This window comes from Buteo buteo, chromosome 5 (genome assembly GCF_964188355.1).
Source record: "Buteo buteo chromosome 5, bButBut1.hap1.1, whole genome shotgun sequence".
NCBI classification, from domain to species: Eukaryota; Metazoa; Chordata; class Aves; order Accipitriformes; family Accipitridae; genus Buteo; species Buteo buteo.
In genome coordinates this window covers 32,131,460-32,148,250 of record NC_134175.1, presented here as the reverse complement: position 1 = coordinate 32,148,250, position 16,791 = coordinate 32,131,460, and the positions used below count along the sequence as shown (strand labels likewise).

At 37.6% G+C, this 16,791-nt stretch overlaps 1 protein-coding gene across 1 annotated transcript in view; it reads right to left on the bottom strand.

Moving 5' to 3' along the window:
* Positions 1-16,791, bottom strand: part of LRP2 (LDL receptor related protein 2) — a 134,381-nt gene that overhangs the window by 43,744 nt on the left and 73,846 nt on the right. Inside the window, exons 35-47 of the mRNA XM_075028519.1 lie at positions 16,246-16,423; positions 15,685-15,898; positions 14,961-15,200; positions 14,649-14,837; positions 12,626-13,546; positions 11,904-12,069; positions 10,902-11,060; positions 7,128-7,417; positions 5,632-5,835; positions 4,984-5,226; positions 3,757-3,882; positions 1,941-2,060; positions 951-1,082 (exon numbers count right to left, since the gene is read on the bottom strand). Coding sequence (XP_074884620.1) covers positions 951-1,082; positions 1,941-2,060; positions 3,757-3,882; positions 4,984-5,226; positions 5,632-5,835; positions 7,128-7,417; positions 10,902-11,060; positions 11,904-12,069; positions 12,626-13,546; positions 14,649-14,837; positions 14,961-15,200; positions 15,685-15,898; positions 16,246-16,423 — 3,182 coding nt within the window. The remainder of the gene's footprint in view (positions 1-950; positions 1,083-1,940; positions 2,061-3,756; positions 3,883-4,983; positions 5,227-5,631; positions 5,836-7,127; positions 7,418-10,901; positions 11,061-11,903; positions 12,070-12,625; positions 13,547-14,648; positions 14,838-14,960; positions 15,201-15,684; positions 15,899-16,245; positions 16,424-16,791) is intronic.

The following is a 16,791-nucleotide window of genomic DNA, read 5'->3' as shown; positions in this document are numbered from 1 at the left end:
GAAGACGTAGTGTGTGATGATCAGGGAGTATCTCCACTGAAGCTGCCATTGCTGCTCAGATGATACAAACAACCCAGGTTAATTATATCTCCACTTGAACTCAACAATTCAAAGAAGAGTAATCACAAAATTAGAACAATTTTTTTTTTAACCAGTAAAATATTCAATTTTAATTCAATATAATGAAAATGAAGGTACAAAAATGTTGTGGTTTAACCCCAGCTGGCTACTAAGCACCACAGAGCCACTCGCTCACTCCCCCCTCCCTGGTGGGATGGGGGAGAGAATCGGAAGGGTAAAAGTAAGAAAACTCATAGGTTGAGATGAGAACAGTTTAGTAATTGAAATAAAATGAAAATAAAAATAATAATTGTAATGAAAAGGAAAATAACAAAAAGGGAGAGAAATAAAACCCAAGAAAAAAAAGTGATACAAATGACAAACAATTGCTCACCACGAACTGACCAATGCCCAGCCTGTTCCCAAGTGGCCCACTGGCCCCCCAGCCAGCTTTCCCCCTCATTTATATGCTGAGCATGACATCATATGGTATGGAATATCCTTTTGGCCAGTTGGGGTCAGATGTCCTGGCTGTGTCCCCTCCCAACTTCTTGTGCAACCCCAGCGTCCTCACTGGCAGGGCAGCATGAGAAGCTGAAAAGTCCTCAACTTAATGTAAGCACTGCTCAGCAACAACTAAAACAGTAGTCTGTTATCAACATTATTCTCATGGTAAATCCAAAACACAGCACTATACCAGCTACTGGAAAGAAAATTAACTCTATCCCAGCTGAAACCAGGACAAGGAAGAGTGTACCTCATGCTTAATGTGTACCTTTCTGGAGAGAAAAATTGGCAGAGGGTGGGAGTTTGGGGATTGGTTGGTTGTTTTCTAAAAAAATGCCTGCAGGACAAATAAAGTGCAGTATCTATTTGCATTAAACACCTACCACAATTGTGTCTTTGATCCTCATCACTCATGTCCCCACAGTCATTATCACCATCACAGATCCATGTTGCCGGAATACATCTGCCATCATCACATGTGAACTGGTCGCTTGAACAAGTCCTCATCTGGGGCACTTAAAAATGAACACAGTCACTCTGCTTGTTAAACTAAACTGCACTGCCATGAAAATCTACTGAGGAGGGTATTTTACGGAGAATCTTATGATAGTGAAATGTAAAATAGAAGCTTAAGTGTAAGACAATGAAGGTATAAGCTGCAAGAAATTTTCTTAAGCTAAAGGTGCAACTCCAGCAATGTGCAAAGTGAGGTATCAGACCTGCACAAATCACAGAAGAATCTGTTCTGCCTTGTGTTATGCCAACTTTTACAGTGCGAATAATGACTATGTTGTAAGATCAATTCTCAGTGACTTCAGTTAGTCCCTCCTCTTCCTCCCTGGAGATTACTCTACTTCTTTTCACCTTCTTCCCCCCTCCACTGATTATTACTATCAGTTTCTATTGTACATATAGGATTTGTTTATTGTAATACTACGATACTCAACCTCATACTGTGTCGACAATGTTACTCTGCATCCCACACTCCTTTTTTCCCCAAATGCAACATTGCACACACACTTCCTGTGCAGCATGACATCTGCTTTTACATCCAAAACAATATCAAAGTACTTGCAACTTTTTGTCACTTGATTCACCAACATCACAGTCTTATAAAGAGACAGGAGGTTATACATTAAGAGTAATCACTTGTTAAGAGCAGTCAGTTGTGGCAATTAAAAGCCTACATATTCCATATACAGCTTTAAGTATTTAAGACTTGAATTACTCAGTCACTCCGATTATCTAGAGCTAGTAAATAAACCTCAGAAGACACTTATTTTCCACCTAGTCTGGATTCAAGCTGCTGCCTACAAGAGAAACTACTGATTTCTCACAATTCATCGTGTTGTATCTTCTGAGTGTAAACTTACCACAAGAAGCAGGTTCATCAGAGCCATCAGCACAGTCTATTCCTTGATCACAGTACCAATGAGCAGGAATACAACGTCCCGATGTACAACGAAACTCACTATTTGTGCAAGTCAGTGAGACTGGAAGAAAAAACCTATGTATGACTTCTTTCTTTCTGTTACCTTTCCAACTTGTTTTAAGTTGCTTTTGAGTCCATGTTACGCAAAAATATTACAGATCCCAAAAAAGAAAGAGAAAAAATTATGCTAGGAAGGATGTCTTTTCACAGCCTATCTGCAAAGAGTTCATTGTACAAACTAGCTTGATCTTTGTATGCAAAAAATGGGCTTAATTCTCTCCTTCAGTATATGTATCAGCTAATACACAGACAGAATTTGCCCTGGAAATAGGATCGCATGCAGCAACTGTAAATATGTTCTACGTTCATGCTTGAGATTCATGCACAAGAAAATGACTACAGTCCAATATATGCATTTCTCCAGTGCCCAAACCAGGGAGTAGCAGACTTCATGCTTTACAAGGAATCAAATTGTGCAGTAAGGAAGTAATATGTCATGGTAGATAATGGTTTCCTTGTTCTCCCACCGATTTTTCTTCACTTGCAGGTAGGAATCTTTTCTTAATGGCAGCGAAGAACAAACTAACACTGAATAGTTTTAGCTAAGCATGCTGCAAATATTCCTTCTGGACTTTGCCTGAGCCCCTTGATCCTAGCATGTATAGAGGGTTTGATAATTTCTTCAGCAGTTACTGATACTTTCCTGTACCCTCTGATGGTTTCAAGATACCAAAAAGGACCCAGTCTGGCCTTTTAACTTGCTCTTCTATGTGCCTTTAATAATGGAAATCAAAGGCAATTAACACATTGCTCATCAATGTTTGGGGCTTCTTTCATCTCCTATTCTCCCTTTCTCTCCCTCTTTCTTGCCCTTCACCACTTCTCAATTTATGTAATTAAGAAGTGCTGCTGGGACATAAACAGTAGAAGGGACAAAGCACACCTTTCATGAGCAGCACAAGACTCACTATGCCTGTGTATATAGCCGCGCATTTTTGACATGTAGGGGTCCATAGATAAAAGTCACCACATTCTGGCTAGAAAAACTGAACTCATATTTTAGAAAAATTGTGGCATAGTTAATTCAAGGCAGGTACCTTTAGGAAAACTAGTGAAAGCAAAAATAATCCACTCAGGCAATACTAAAAATAAATCATTCTCCAAAAATATCCATTATGTTTTATAAACTGATCTAAAACATTTTATATGGGAAACGTACTACCTAACTGCTACCTAGTGAAAATGTGTCTACTAGCAAAAATAAGCTAGTTTGTTATTAAGGCTGATTGAAAACTAGACACTTCTATACACTAACTGGAAGCTACAATGAACAACAAATCCTATGCTAAGGCATACATAACTGAATGAAAGAGCTGAAATTACATTTGAGACAATATACAATTTTATTTGATTAGAAGGAAAAATATTCTAATGTTAAAGTTCCAGAAAAAGCCAATTCAGTATAATACTTTAGTGCCAATTAACTTGTAAAACCATAAAGGATACAGAGCAGAATATGCAAAAGGAATGATCCCTCAAATACTGTATAAAAATGATGAAAAAAATTATGATCTTTTTTATTAGATAAAAGCATGATTTAGATAATTGAGAGCTAATAACACAATGCATATACCTTATAACTTTTCAGTATTCCAAGAGTAGATGTTTTGAGAACAGTTGGAGTTATGTCAAAGGTAAAGAGCAGTGGAATAAATTACTGAAGTACAAGAAAAGTAACTGAGGCCCTATTAACTTACCACAATGAGTAGGACTCTCATCACTCATATCTCCACAGTCATTATCACCATCACACAAATATGTTCGAGGAATGCAAATATTTGTGCTTTGACATTTTGTAAAACCAGACTGGCAAGTGCGCTCCGCTTGAAGGGAGGAAGGAAAAAAAAAAGCGAAAGTTCTTTAGAGCTTTTTTAATACTGTTAAGCTGTATCTCATTGAAAGATATGTAATATTGTTAAAGAGAGTCCCATGTCACTCACTTGCAAAAGTGCACTCATACTGCTTGTGCTATACGGAAACAACTAGACAATTGCTTTTATTGACAAAAATCCTGACAAAAACATGAGCAAAGAAACATGCCAATACTTGGGAGTGAGGGAATGTAAATTGACATGTATTCACACTCTAATGCCTGCATTTGCAACAGCTGGTACCATATGAATCATCAGACCAACTAAAAATTACTAATAGACCAGGAATCTCAAAGAGTCAGATTACACTGGGAATAAAAAAAATTGTTACAAATAATATGTTAAAAAAAAAAATAAAAATCACTGTGCATGCAAAAATGTAAAAAAAAAATATATCTCTGAATACATTTTCTTTAATTTCTCTAACTCCAGATATAAATTTTCCACAGAGGGATGTGATCTTAGTGCAAAGACATGATTAGTTTGATTAACTGCAATAGTAGTCATTATTGAACTAATCACAGTTTACATCTTAAGGAAAACAAACATAACCGATAACTTTTTGAGAGCTAAGGCATAAAATTTTAAACAGAATAAATGCAAACTGTCTCTGTATAAGTGTCACAATACACACTCCTGATGATTAAATCTAGTATAATTAATATAGCATGACACAAAGTAAAAATCCACTGTCAAATTCCAGGCCAATCCTGCAAAAATATAAGCCCTGCATCCAATTAATCTGAAATAATCTTTTTGAAATCCATGGGATTACCCACAAGACCTAACATTAAGCGCTGCATGAGCATTTGTTGCATCAAGGCAGGCTATTTAAAGCAACAGTCCCTATGTAATATCTTAGGATACCTTGAATATCTTTTAACACTTCTATTTGCTTCAAATAACACAAAGCAAAATCTGTAATGTAAATACAGAAATCATTTATCCTCGTTGCTGATTTTGTCATAATTCTTCACACACAAACACATTTGCCTCTTCTGTGGTCTAAAGAATCAGTCTCAAATAGGCACTAGGTAATTAGGATAAACTTACGACAATTTCTCTCATCTGATGTGCCATTATCGTAACAGTTGTTTACTCCATTGCAGACATACTGAAGAGATATACACCTTCCATTATTGCAAGTAAATTCTGTGTGGGAGTCACATGTTCGGAACAAACAGCCAGCCTCATCACTGTTATCTCCACAGTCATTGTAGTGATCACAGCGGTAATGATAGGGTACGCATCGCCCGTTACCACACGTAAAAGCTGTTGGCTGACAAGTATGGAAAGCTGCAGGAAATAACAACAACAACAAAAAATTTTTAAAAAAAGGACATAAACGGATAAAAAAAACGTAATCTAAGTTTGCTGACAAAGTAGCAAGTAAAATCACAATATTTTTACCTGCCAGGGCAAACACGGCTGCAAAACGGACTGCGTGAAAAGTAAAATATATATTTGAATTAAACAAAGTAGAAATTGGTTATACATGATAAAAATTCAATACTCTAGTGCTTTTGGATTCTAGAGCAAAACACTAGACATTCAGACTTCAAGTCTGTGAGCAAGCAAGGGATCATTTCTGAACTACAACTATAAGATTCATGATCATAAAGCCATAAAATTGATTGAGAATACAGCACAGGCATGAGAGAGTATGCATTGCTTCCTCATGCAGTTATTTTAAATGCTTACCACACACACTTTCCAATTCATCACTGCCATCACCACAATCATTGTCATTGTCGCATTTCCATCTCTCGGAGACGCACTGCCCGTTAAGACATGTGAAGAAACCAGTATCACACCTGGTACCATTATCCACAATGCAGTGCTTGTTATTATTGGCTAAATACCAGCGACCTTCAGAGGGGCACTGACATTCTGCACCAGCTGGACCTATATTTATGTTTGACAGTTAAAAAAAAAAAAGGAGACAAAAAGTGAAACAAATTTAATATTGACACTTTCGATAGGGTTCAATGAAACTGTTCACAGCTGTAACACTGGAAAAGGCAATGAAATTGTCACAATTCCTGTAAGATCTATCTGCTTAGACAGAGGCATGGTGACTTAGCCAGATTTTTATCTCAGTTAACCATATGCAAACCCATTGAAAATCAGAAGAGTTATTTCAGAACTCCCTAGAGGAACTGAAATCAGAACTTGGAGTTTCTTAATATTTGCTTGTTGTCCAGATAGTTTTTGAGTGCCAGCAAGATGGCATCTGATGGTCTCAAATATCAGAGCTACACCAGCTGAGGCTCTATCCCTTGAAATCAAAATATGGTTTTCAAAACTCCTTGCACTAAACTAACTGCTCTTCTCAAAATCAATGAGAAGTTTGAGTTGTTTTCAGGCAAGACAGATTTCTAAAGGCATTTAAGATGCTACAAATGAAAGCAGGCACTGAATGAGTTTTTTTTAAGTCAAGGATCATAACTTCCAAAAATCCACAACACACAAAACAGCTCTGTAACAGGTATGCTCTTTGGGGTATACTGCCATTCTGGTTTCCTGGCCACCTGGACTGGTGACCTGTTGGAGCACTTTGACTCTGTCCTTACACATGCACAACGAGAGATACAAGGTGGGATGACACTCAAGTCTCACCCCAATATGCAGCTGATGATACAGAGTACGTTTCTGGAGTCCATGACTCAAAAGGACACCTGCCTCACAGTGTAAATAGAAATCAATTTGTGCTGTCTTCTTACTAATTGTCCAACATTTAAAATGAGGCAGTAGAAACATTTATTTTGGAAATTAATCATTAGGGAAAGACTTCATAATATCATGTGATAAAGAAATAGTGACCATTAAGGTTTTTTAAATATGTGGTAGGAAACATCTGTTCAGTATACAGCTTATCAGTACGTATTCCTAAGGTAACCATATGCTGCAGAGCTCACTTCATGTCTCATCCCAGAGGAAAAAAAAGTTAAAATCCCAGAAAAAAATGTTTTGGTTTAAATTAGAGAAACACATAATTTTTATTTGTGAGGATTCTCAGACACAACCCTCAGGTGTGTTGGCAAAACACAATGACCTTGAATGGCAATAATTTTGATTGCATTTATAAATAAAATAAATATTAAACATTTAAGAACACTAAGAAATATTTCAGCTGTCCCCATGTGACTATAATTGTTATACTATGAATTCTAATACAGGCAACACTAACAGCTTACCTGGTGCACAGATGTGACTGCAGCCACCATTGAACTGGTTGCAAGGGTTGGTACACTGTTGCTGCTTACTTTTTGCCCAGACATGAATATCCATCGGTCTTTGTGGAAGATTCATGATCATTACAATCTGATCTGAACCATCATACTTATTAGCTCGGTAAATGCTTTGTGTGTTCCAGTCTGTCCAATATATGTGTTGATCAAACAATGTCATTGCAAATGGATGCAGAGCAGTGCTAACAATTACCTCACGATTTGTACCAGTGAGAGTGCATCGCTCAATCTTCTGCCTAAAATAACAAAAAACGGTTGTATCTTAAAAGAAAGAAGTCTTTCAACTTATGTATAAAGCCATGCCCTAATTAGTCCAGCAACTAGTGTTCACCATTTCAGTAATCTGCACCAATATGTAGGATGCTGTTATGAGTTAAAAATCTCAAATTTTCCAATCTATGGCTTCAATAGTGATGCAGAGTAGCAGCTCTGTAATACTGACACAATAATGTACTGGAAGTAATTGGGCTGAAGATTGAAATGTTTAAACAACTATGCTACTGAGAGCTAAAATGAATGCAAAACTTCATGAGAGAATACACTTTTGGAATGGGTATGATGTTGGTGACTTCTTGTACCAGGAGAAAACCAACAGTCCCATGAAATGAGACATGTTTTCATTTCAGTTTTATCTTCTGCAGATCCAAATTTACACAAACAGGAAATGCAAGCAAATTCATGAGACTATAAACATGTATTTTCTGCTATTTCTCACGTAAGAATACAAGGGGGAAAAACAGTTCTAATGTATAACAGCCAGCTCATATATAACATCTAATAGCCAAAAATACATAGTGTATGATAAACATTTCTACCCAGTTGATCTTCCAGTTTCGATTCTACCTTAGGAACAGTGTTTGCAATGATAAACAAAATTCCAACAAACAAGTCTTCAAGGAGCCCCAGAAAATCAGGGTTCAACTCCAAGTTCTGTGATAGACATGTTCTGCTGTATGTGAACCATTCCTTACTCACACAGACAGCACTACTGACCTGCAACCACCTTGCCACTGCTTCTTCCCTTCAGCCATTCCCACCCTTAATGACCACTTCAGCAAAGGTCAGTGGGGAAGCAGAAGACATGCTGATGCCAGGAGACTCCATATGCACTATTCATGCAAGGACATTATTTCTAAGCATTGTTTATAAAACAATGATAAATGCTAGAGGTTCCTTTTACCACACAGATTCCTGTCTGAGATAGGCAGACCACACAAGAATAAAGCATGAGAGAGAGAAAACAGAAGATGTTCAAAAGTTATTTGCGTTGAGGATTACAAGAGAAGGATTAACAAACAATATATGGGGTTATTCAAAGGAAGAGAAAGAGCTTGACAGAAAAACATCAAGATACAAGTAATTGCTGAAAATGAGATGAGGTACTGTCAGCAAGTTGAAGATAGTAGAACAAGAATGAGCATGGATAAAGGCTGTTCCCTGCCTCCAGCTCCCAACATCTTGCTGTTCAGTCACACCATAATGTTCTCATGGCAAGGCTGCCAACCACTTCCTAACAGAACACACTTCGGGTTGTCCTTGCTCCATCAAGTATACCATCATTCAATTGCACTGCTCTTAATACTCATCTCTAAAGAGCAGATAGATAGGACAGTGTGTATGCTTATGTATAAAGGCATAATGCCTAAGAAGTTGAGCGGTGTTTATGCAATGTCAGTGGAACAGAACAATTCTTTAAGAGGCTGTGGCCTCTCTCACGCACAAGCTTCTTTTCAGAAGCTAATAAGAATCCCAGAATGGCTCTATGGAGAGTAAGGATAAGGAAGCTGTGGGACTAAAGACATCACATCCGGCGATTTTCTTCCTGCTTGCAGCTTCTGTCCCTGTTCATCATTGTGTAGCCAATACCTCTTGCCTGTGAAGTCAGAAGGGCCAAATGTTGTTACTGGAGACTCCAAGTGGAAGCTCCACCCTTCAGTTAAAGCCACCAAAAGAGTTCTCACAAAAACACAGAAATGCTCCAACAACTTAGCATTAGCAGTAAGAAAATCACTTGAACTTATTTTATCTAACCTCAAAGCAACTGTATGTTTAAGTCTCTGCTACAGACAAAATTTAATTATTACCAATTGTATTTAAGGCATTTACTAGATTACCAGTGTGGTTGAATAAGAATGGAAATGGCTAATGAGAGAAAATGAGCGGATAAGAAAGTTCTCAACAAGCTGAACAGCTAGTCTCCTTTGTCATCACTAGTAGGAAGGAAAAAGCTGCATTTCATAAGCTGGAGAAGAAAAAACAGAATTTTAGTAATTATTACAGGAAAATAATAATAGGCAACACTTTATAAGGCAAAAGCTTTAATGTGAAACAACAGTTGTGGGAAAAGTGCAGGAAGGTACTTTTCTATGAAATTGCATTGCTACAAAAGAAAAGAAGCTCAAATGCAATTCTCCTGCAATACAGGCTCAGGTAATTTCATGCCACAGGGAACTTTTTAGGGGGAACCCTGTCAGCAAGCTATTTGGTGAGGGATTCTTACTATGTTGCATGCAACAACCGTGAAGATATGGGAAAGGAACAGTGTACAACTAGTACATACATTCTACCTATTTGAGATGTATCTCAAGACTTGCGTGTGTGCCCAATGGTATCACAATACTTCCAAGGCAACAAGAGGAATAGAAAACCTATTTTAGAGAAAGAGGGATAGCACCTTTGGGAGACTAGCATAAACAAGAGGAGAATGAGTAAAAATGGAGAATATACAGCTCACCCTTGTGTTCCGTTGGTGCGTTCAGAGCTAAGGACCACTGTCATTTTTGAGTCTGGTCTTCATATCTCACCCCATGCTGGTATCTGTCCCTTTGAAGGGGTAAAGGCCCTCCCCATGAAAGTCAGAATAAAGATGTCTTCATACTATTTAAGTATATGCTCTCCTATCTTCATTATCCGCAGTTTGAAAGAGAAAAGAGAATGTCTCATTTGACATCCTGCATTCCCCTTAAAATAGAGGGTCCTATTACTGGTGCCCTGCCTTCCTGCACACAGATGAATGAATCCAAATAAGAATGCCTTCCTCCCAGAAGATCCAACAGGGGCACAGATGGTAAAAGTTGTTATGCTACAGACATCACTTTTCTGTCACAGCAAAGGAGAAGCCTGCAAAAGAACTGCTATGCTGAAGGAACCAGAGGGGAAAGGTTTGATTGCTGCAGTGATTTCTCTGAGACCATGAGTGAATTTCATTGGATACAAACTAAATTTAAAAAAAAAAAAAAACAACAACAACAAAAAAAAAACTTTCCTGCTAACAGCAGAAATTCTGGCAGCATAAATTGAAGGGTAGAGTTCTCTCTGGTAGGCAGCAGCAAGAACATCATGCCAAATTCCATATGTGATAGGCATTAACCACAAGCAACAAACGATGTAAAATGTGCACTGGGATTGTATTTGTTAGATGCTGATAGAAGTCCTGAGTTGCACATAAGATGAACAAACTGCCAGTGGGTACAAATGCCATAAAGCCATGAACTAAATCTACACTGTGGCATAACAAAACTTCTTATTGCACAGTAGTTCCACATCAATATCAAGACTTGACATTGCATTGCTATTAAGTAACTCTTAACATTCCATAATAAAAAGTACCAAATTCAATTGAAATGCTGAAAAACAGTTTAAAAAATGAGGAAAAATAAATAATAGATCTATTAAAAAATTAACCAAGTGTAAACCAACAAGTGTGTTATGAATACATACAGATTTGCATCAGCCCAGTATAGCTGCTGTTCTTCATAGTCCAGGGTAAGCCCATTTGGCCATACCAAATTGGTGCTCACAATAGGTGTTCTGAAGTTTCCTCCAAGTGTAGCTCGTTCTATCTTTGCATTTGAACTCCAGTCAGTCCAGTACATGTACCTGTCAATAACATGATTACAAGGTTATATTTTCAGCAAATAAAGCTGACAAAGCTCTTATCTGCTCCAGGGTATTTCCACCCTGGTGTCCCTCACTGAAGTGTGCCATGCAAAGCTAGTGGAAAAGAACTTCTTCCTCTATTTTGGCCCACATTGACAAGGGAATCTTCTAGCAGAGATCACTGGGGTCCACTGGAGTGAACTTCAGAAAAGTATTTCCAGCTCCCATGAGAATCCAGTAAAGTCAATTAATCTCTTTCTTATATTTCTTCATTTGAAATACAGTAAAATCAGTAATGAAAATAGAAATACAATATAATACAGTAATGCCCCCATCCTCTCAGGGAATGTTTTGATACTGAAACAGGAATTCTTCTGAGGCACTCATGAAATGCAACAGAAAAAGGGAAAGATCTATCTATATAGAGAAATCTCTTGGCAGCGCCACCTGATTATCCTGATTTGATATTCTAGAAGAAATCTTGGTTTCAACAAATACCCTTTGTTTTTCTGCTTTACACAACAAATGGAGAATGATTAGTTGCTTTACAAACACCTGCTTTCAACATCATTCTCATTTATCCCCAGTACCTGGCTCCCACCCTCACTAAGTGGAGCCTCATGCACTACACATTCAGAAATATTCTAAAAACCTCAGAAGAAAATTCAAATCTCTGAGGCTGAGATCAGCTGTAAAAACTTAAACCTAAAGAGTTAGATCTAGGACAGTTATGCACAGCTGGAACATAGGACTCAGAACAGTAAGTACGTGGCAGTCTTCATCAAAGTCTGAATTGTAGTTTCACCTGCAGTCAAAATAAAGTATATGAAGAGCAACACATACCCTCTGCAGGGATCTAATACAATGGCTCTTGGTCGTGGAACCCGGGCAATCACTGTGCGGTTAGATCCATCCACAGCCATTGAGCTGATAGTCTGATTGAAGTAGTCACTGTAGTAAATTCTGTTGTTGATCCAATCAAAGGCTATGCCATCTGGAGTCCCCAGGTCTTAGACACATGCAAGCAAAACCACACAAGTTCAGTACAGTTTCCTGAGATACTGCAATAATCTTCATCTGTTATAATGTGGCAACACCAAAGATCTCTTTGAAATGCCATTGGTATCAATGCAAATTTGTCCATTTAAAAATCTGAAGGACTAATACTTAGGACGCAGGCAGTCCTGTGTATGCAGTAGGGTTACAAAGACCTTTTTCTCACATAGACCTAAGTTCTGGTTGCTATTCTCCAAGTAGCAGGAATCATCCCTCACTCCATAATATTAACTCACTATATATAATTTTAATTTATTACATATAATTTTATATATATAATAATATTTAACCAAGTTTATATTTCCATTTCATTGTGATCAAGATGAAATAAGAATCTCGGAAGAGGAAAAAACTGCGAAGAAGAGTCAAAAGGAGCATTTCATCAGATATCTTAACTAAATAGTCTACCTTGACCATTAGCATAAAAATACCTGCTGAGCTAGTGCTAGGTGCTACAGTCCATTTTTTTCAATATCCAATTACTTTGTATCACATTTCAGTGCACTTACCTGATGCAACTACTGTTGGAGAGCCAGTTCCTGAGTAAATACTAACATAACTGATTCTTCCTGTCCCTGAAGGGTAACTTTGTGTAAAATATATTCGGTTGTTTATGCTGTCAAAATCCAGGGCCACTGCAGTTCTTAACACGTTGACTGTGCGGAAGGGAGGACTGTGATTTTCAGGATCTAGGTGGATACTTCTGAGGGCATTCTCAAGAGCAAAAATCAGGTAATCTTCACTTGAAATGGAACATCTCTTGCCATCGCTACCCAGTGTTCCAAAGGCACAACCACATTTGGGTGCCTGCATGTCAGGCAGGGCAAAACACAGATGAGAACAGCCTCCGTTGTTGTCCAAACAAGGATTGTTGTTGACATCAAGGGGTGAACGTGACTGGAAATGACTGTTGTAAATGGTAACATCCCTTAGCCAATTAATGTTGTCTCGTATTACTGTTGGCTGATCAGTATTGCCTGGCTCCTTGCTGGCTTGGAAGACTTTTTTCAGGTTCCGATCCACCCAAATCATAGAATTTCCAAAGACAGTGATACCATACGGAGTTGGATAGCGACTGCCATAACGTACAATTTCAACATCACCACCATCAGGCTGAATTCTTGCAATCATATCTAAGGAATCATCCACCCAGTAAATGTAGCCATTGCTGTGATCTATGGCCAACCCACGAGGTGTGACAATTCCCTCAGACACAAGAACTGTTCTGTTGGTGCAGTCAAGAAATGCACGTTCAATCTTTGGATTTTGCCCATAATCTGCCCAGAACAGGTATCTGTTTTTTGGGTCGACTACTATGTGTCTTGGCATATCTATGGTAGTTTTAAGCAGAACACGGCGATAAGTTGTGTTTAAACGCAAAACTTCTATAAAGGTCTCTGTCAGGAATGCATTTGTAAAATAAAGATTTCCTGTATTTAAAGAAGAAAAAAAAAAAAGGCAGAAAAACAAACCAGAAGGTTAATATATAGCATCAACACCTGAGAAATATAAACTGATAAAATACTAAACTATAAAATGAATATCCCTAAACATCTTAGTAGTTGGAAGCATAAGGTACTTGCCTACACTTTGAGGAATTAGAAAGAAGACACCCAGACTGACAATAGCCAATTAATTTCTAAATCCTCATTGATCGCCATGGGGAAAATCAGTGGTATAAAGGTCAAACGTGCATTAACAACAATTGTTCTTTAGGTGTTCTCTTATTTTTTTGATCTAAGCTTTTGGCTTACCCTTACATGCTCATCCCTTTACTTTTTACAAAACACAACTATGAAATCCATGTTATGGCACAGCACTGTATACAGTAACTAAATAAAGTGTATACAGCAGGTGATTATTCTAACACTCATCCCAACAAGCCTAACAATCAACAGAAGAACTTTTACAAAACATATATGTAGTATGTATATGTATAAAATAAAGCTATTAATGGCAATGGCTAGCCACTTGGAGTTGATGAACACCTTCTGAAGAGTTAGTATTTGAATTAATCTCTAATATGTTTAAACAGGAACAGGAAGTGCAAGTGGGGAAATTAAAGTTCAAAGACAAAATATTTCTTCTGCTTTCCTTATTTTTCATTATAATTGATAGGATTTGTACACAGCAATCTGAGGGTAGATGAAGGGTCCTTCTTTCTTATTAACAATGTCATCAGGCAACTTTTGTGCACTCTCCTCTGGTACATGTTTTTCACTATGGTAGTATAGTAGTACACTGGAAAACAGCTACTTATGAATACACAGACAAGAAGAGAGACCTAAGACAAATATGAAAGCATCATGAGAAAAATGGTTCTATACATCTGCTCTGATAAACTTTCATTTTTACACACATAAACATAAGAGCCATTCATTACTTCCTCATGTTTTAAAATCAGTCCATAGACACACAAGTTAGAATCATAGGACTTCCGTTCAAAATAGTTCCATTAGGATCTGTTTATGTTAGTCTAAAAATTTTACAATCTGTAAAGAATAACATTCTCCTAAATTCAGCTATGCTTACCTGCTACCCAGTCAATTGCAATGCCACGGATCCCATTTCGTCCTATGCCATTTGTAACAACATTTCTAAAATAAGAACCATCAGGTTTAATTTTACGTATTGCATTCTGAGAAGAAATTGTGCTACTGAAGTCACACCAGTAAATGAAACCAGAAGGCATGTGAACATCCACATGAAGAGCATTTCGTCCTGAAATATTTTGAAAAGTAATAATTAATCCCTTTGATACAAACTAATTTCAAACATGCGCTATGTCAGCAAGAAATTAGGCATTGTAAGATTATTTTTTTTCCTGCTATAACATTCACATACCTCTTCCTGCTAGTGGTACCATGGCTTCAGAGTGATCAGATGTCTCTAAACTAAATCCTTTAATTGCAGAAAGCATAGAAACAATTACAAATGAACTGTATGGGGAACAGGTTCTGTTATCAGGATTCAGCTGAAACCCAGTAGCACAGGCACAGGAGAATAACCCACCAGGTAGAGGCAGGCAAAGCTGCTGGCAAACTCCAATATTATTACTGCAGCCATTTAAAGAACCAGCAGAATCTGTGAAAGACACACATGGCAAGACATAAAAATCTGAACTGTATCGTCACAAACTCCCGCAGATATATAACCAAATTCATATACTTGCATAGTATTAACAACCAGCTGACAAAAATAAAGATCTTAATCACTGTACATTTTAGCACATAAGCATTAGCAATGGATTTGCTGGTTTCTTGTCACCTAAGATCTATGGGGCCAAGAGTCAGATAAAACAGATATATAAATTTGAAGCCAAAGTAACAATATTTGTTATTTAGTCAATATTATGTTGATAACGTTTTAGTAAAACTACATGTGCCAATAGATGCCTTAACTGGATAGTGGAAAATCTCTTTACCAAAATCAGGTAGAATGCTTCTGACACTTTTCCTGAAAGCCTAATCAAACCATTTCCTTTGAAAGAGCAAGCATTCTGTCTCTGAGGGAAGTTTGAGTTTTCACAAGTTGGATATCCTGAAATACCTCTTTAGCAAATACTCACTGTCTCTGTAATACACACGTAGGCACTTCAGTCTTGGGACATTATCTCTCAGCACTACTTTGTTTGCTCCAGTGGACTTGTCAACTCGTTCAATAACTTCATAATCTCGATCAGTATAGTACAGAAAGGTATCATACACAGCAATTCCCCATGGATGAGAAAGATGAACCACCAGAGTCACACGACTTGTACCATCCACATTGCCTTTCTCAATCTAAGAAATCAGTTTAAAGCTTAATATTACATTTCTTACAATAAAAGTTCAATGTTACAATATAAAATTAAAATGCAACATATGCCACTAAAATCTCTTCACGCATGAGATCTTTATTTACAAGGTAGGAAGGAAAGGGTCAGCAGGATGCCAATAATGATTTCCAGTTTTTCATCCAAATCCATCATATATTTTTAATGGTAATTAGTAACAACAGGTATTCAGATTTTGCTTGGTCCTGCAACTCCCAGTTACATGAGTAAACTAAACTGAATTACTCATGTGAACCACAGATGCAGAGATAGATGAACAGGTAAAAAAGCACTTATTAAAAAAATATCTCCTACCACTCCTGTGCTTGTGACAGCCCAGTACAACTTTTGTTCCTTAATGTCAATGGTAATGAACTCTACATGCTCAAGGTTGCCAGTGAAGAGGGTTTGTATGCCTGATCCATCCATGCTTGCACTGGCAATCTTTGCTGGGACTCCACTGTCAGTTCCCTGGTCTGTCCAGTACAGCTTCCTGTAACACACATTATCACGTGTTAGCAAAGCAACAGAGATCAATGGACCAGAGTCACTTGAGCATATGCTTAAATTCATCTCCTTCATCAGGCAACTACTTCAGCACATGCTGAACAGAGATCACTTTGAACCAGGCCACAATGAAAAAGAGATTGTTCGAAAAATGAGAAAAATGCTTGTTCTCTTGAAAAAGAGAAATGCCTTGAAAAAGAGAAATGCCTGTTTCTCTTGAAAAAGAGAACAATGTTAAATCATTTTTAGAAATCTGTAACGTCCTCTGTATCATCCCACAATACCACCAGCAGGTAAACTCAGTAGACTATTAGGACTATAGGAAGAAAGCAGGAGATTAATAATTCTGTTTCA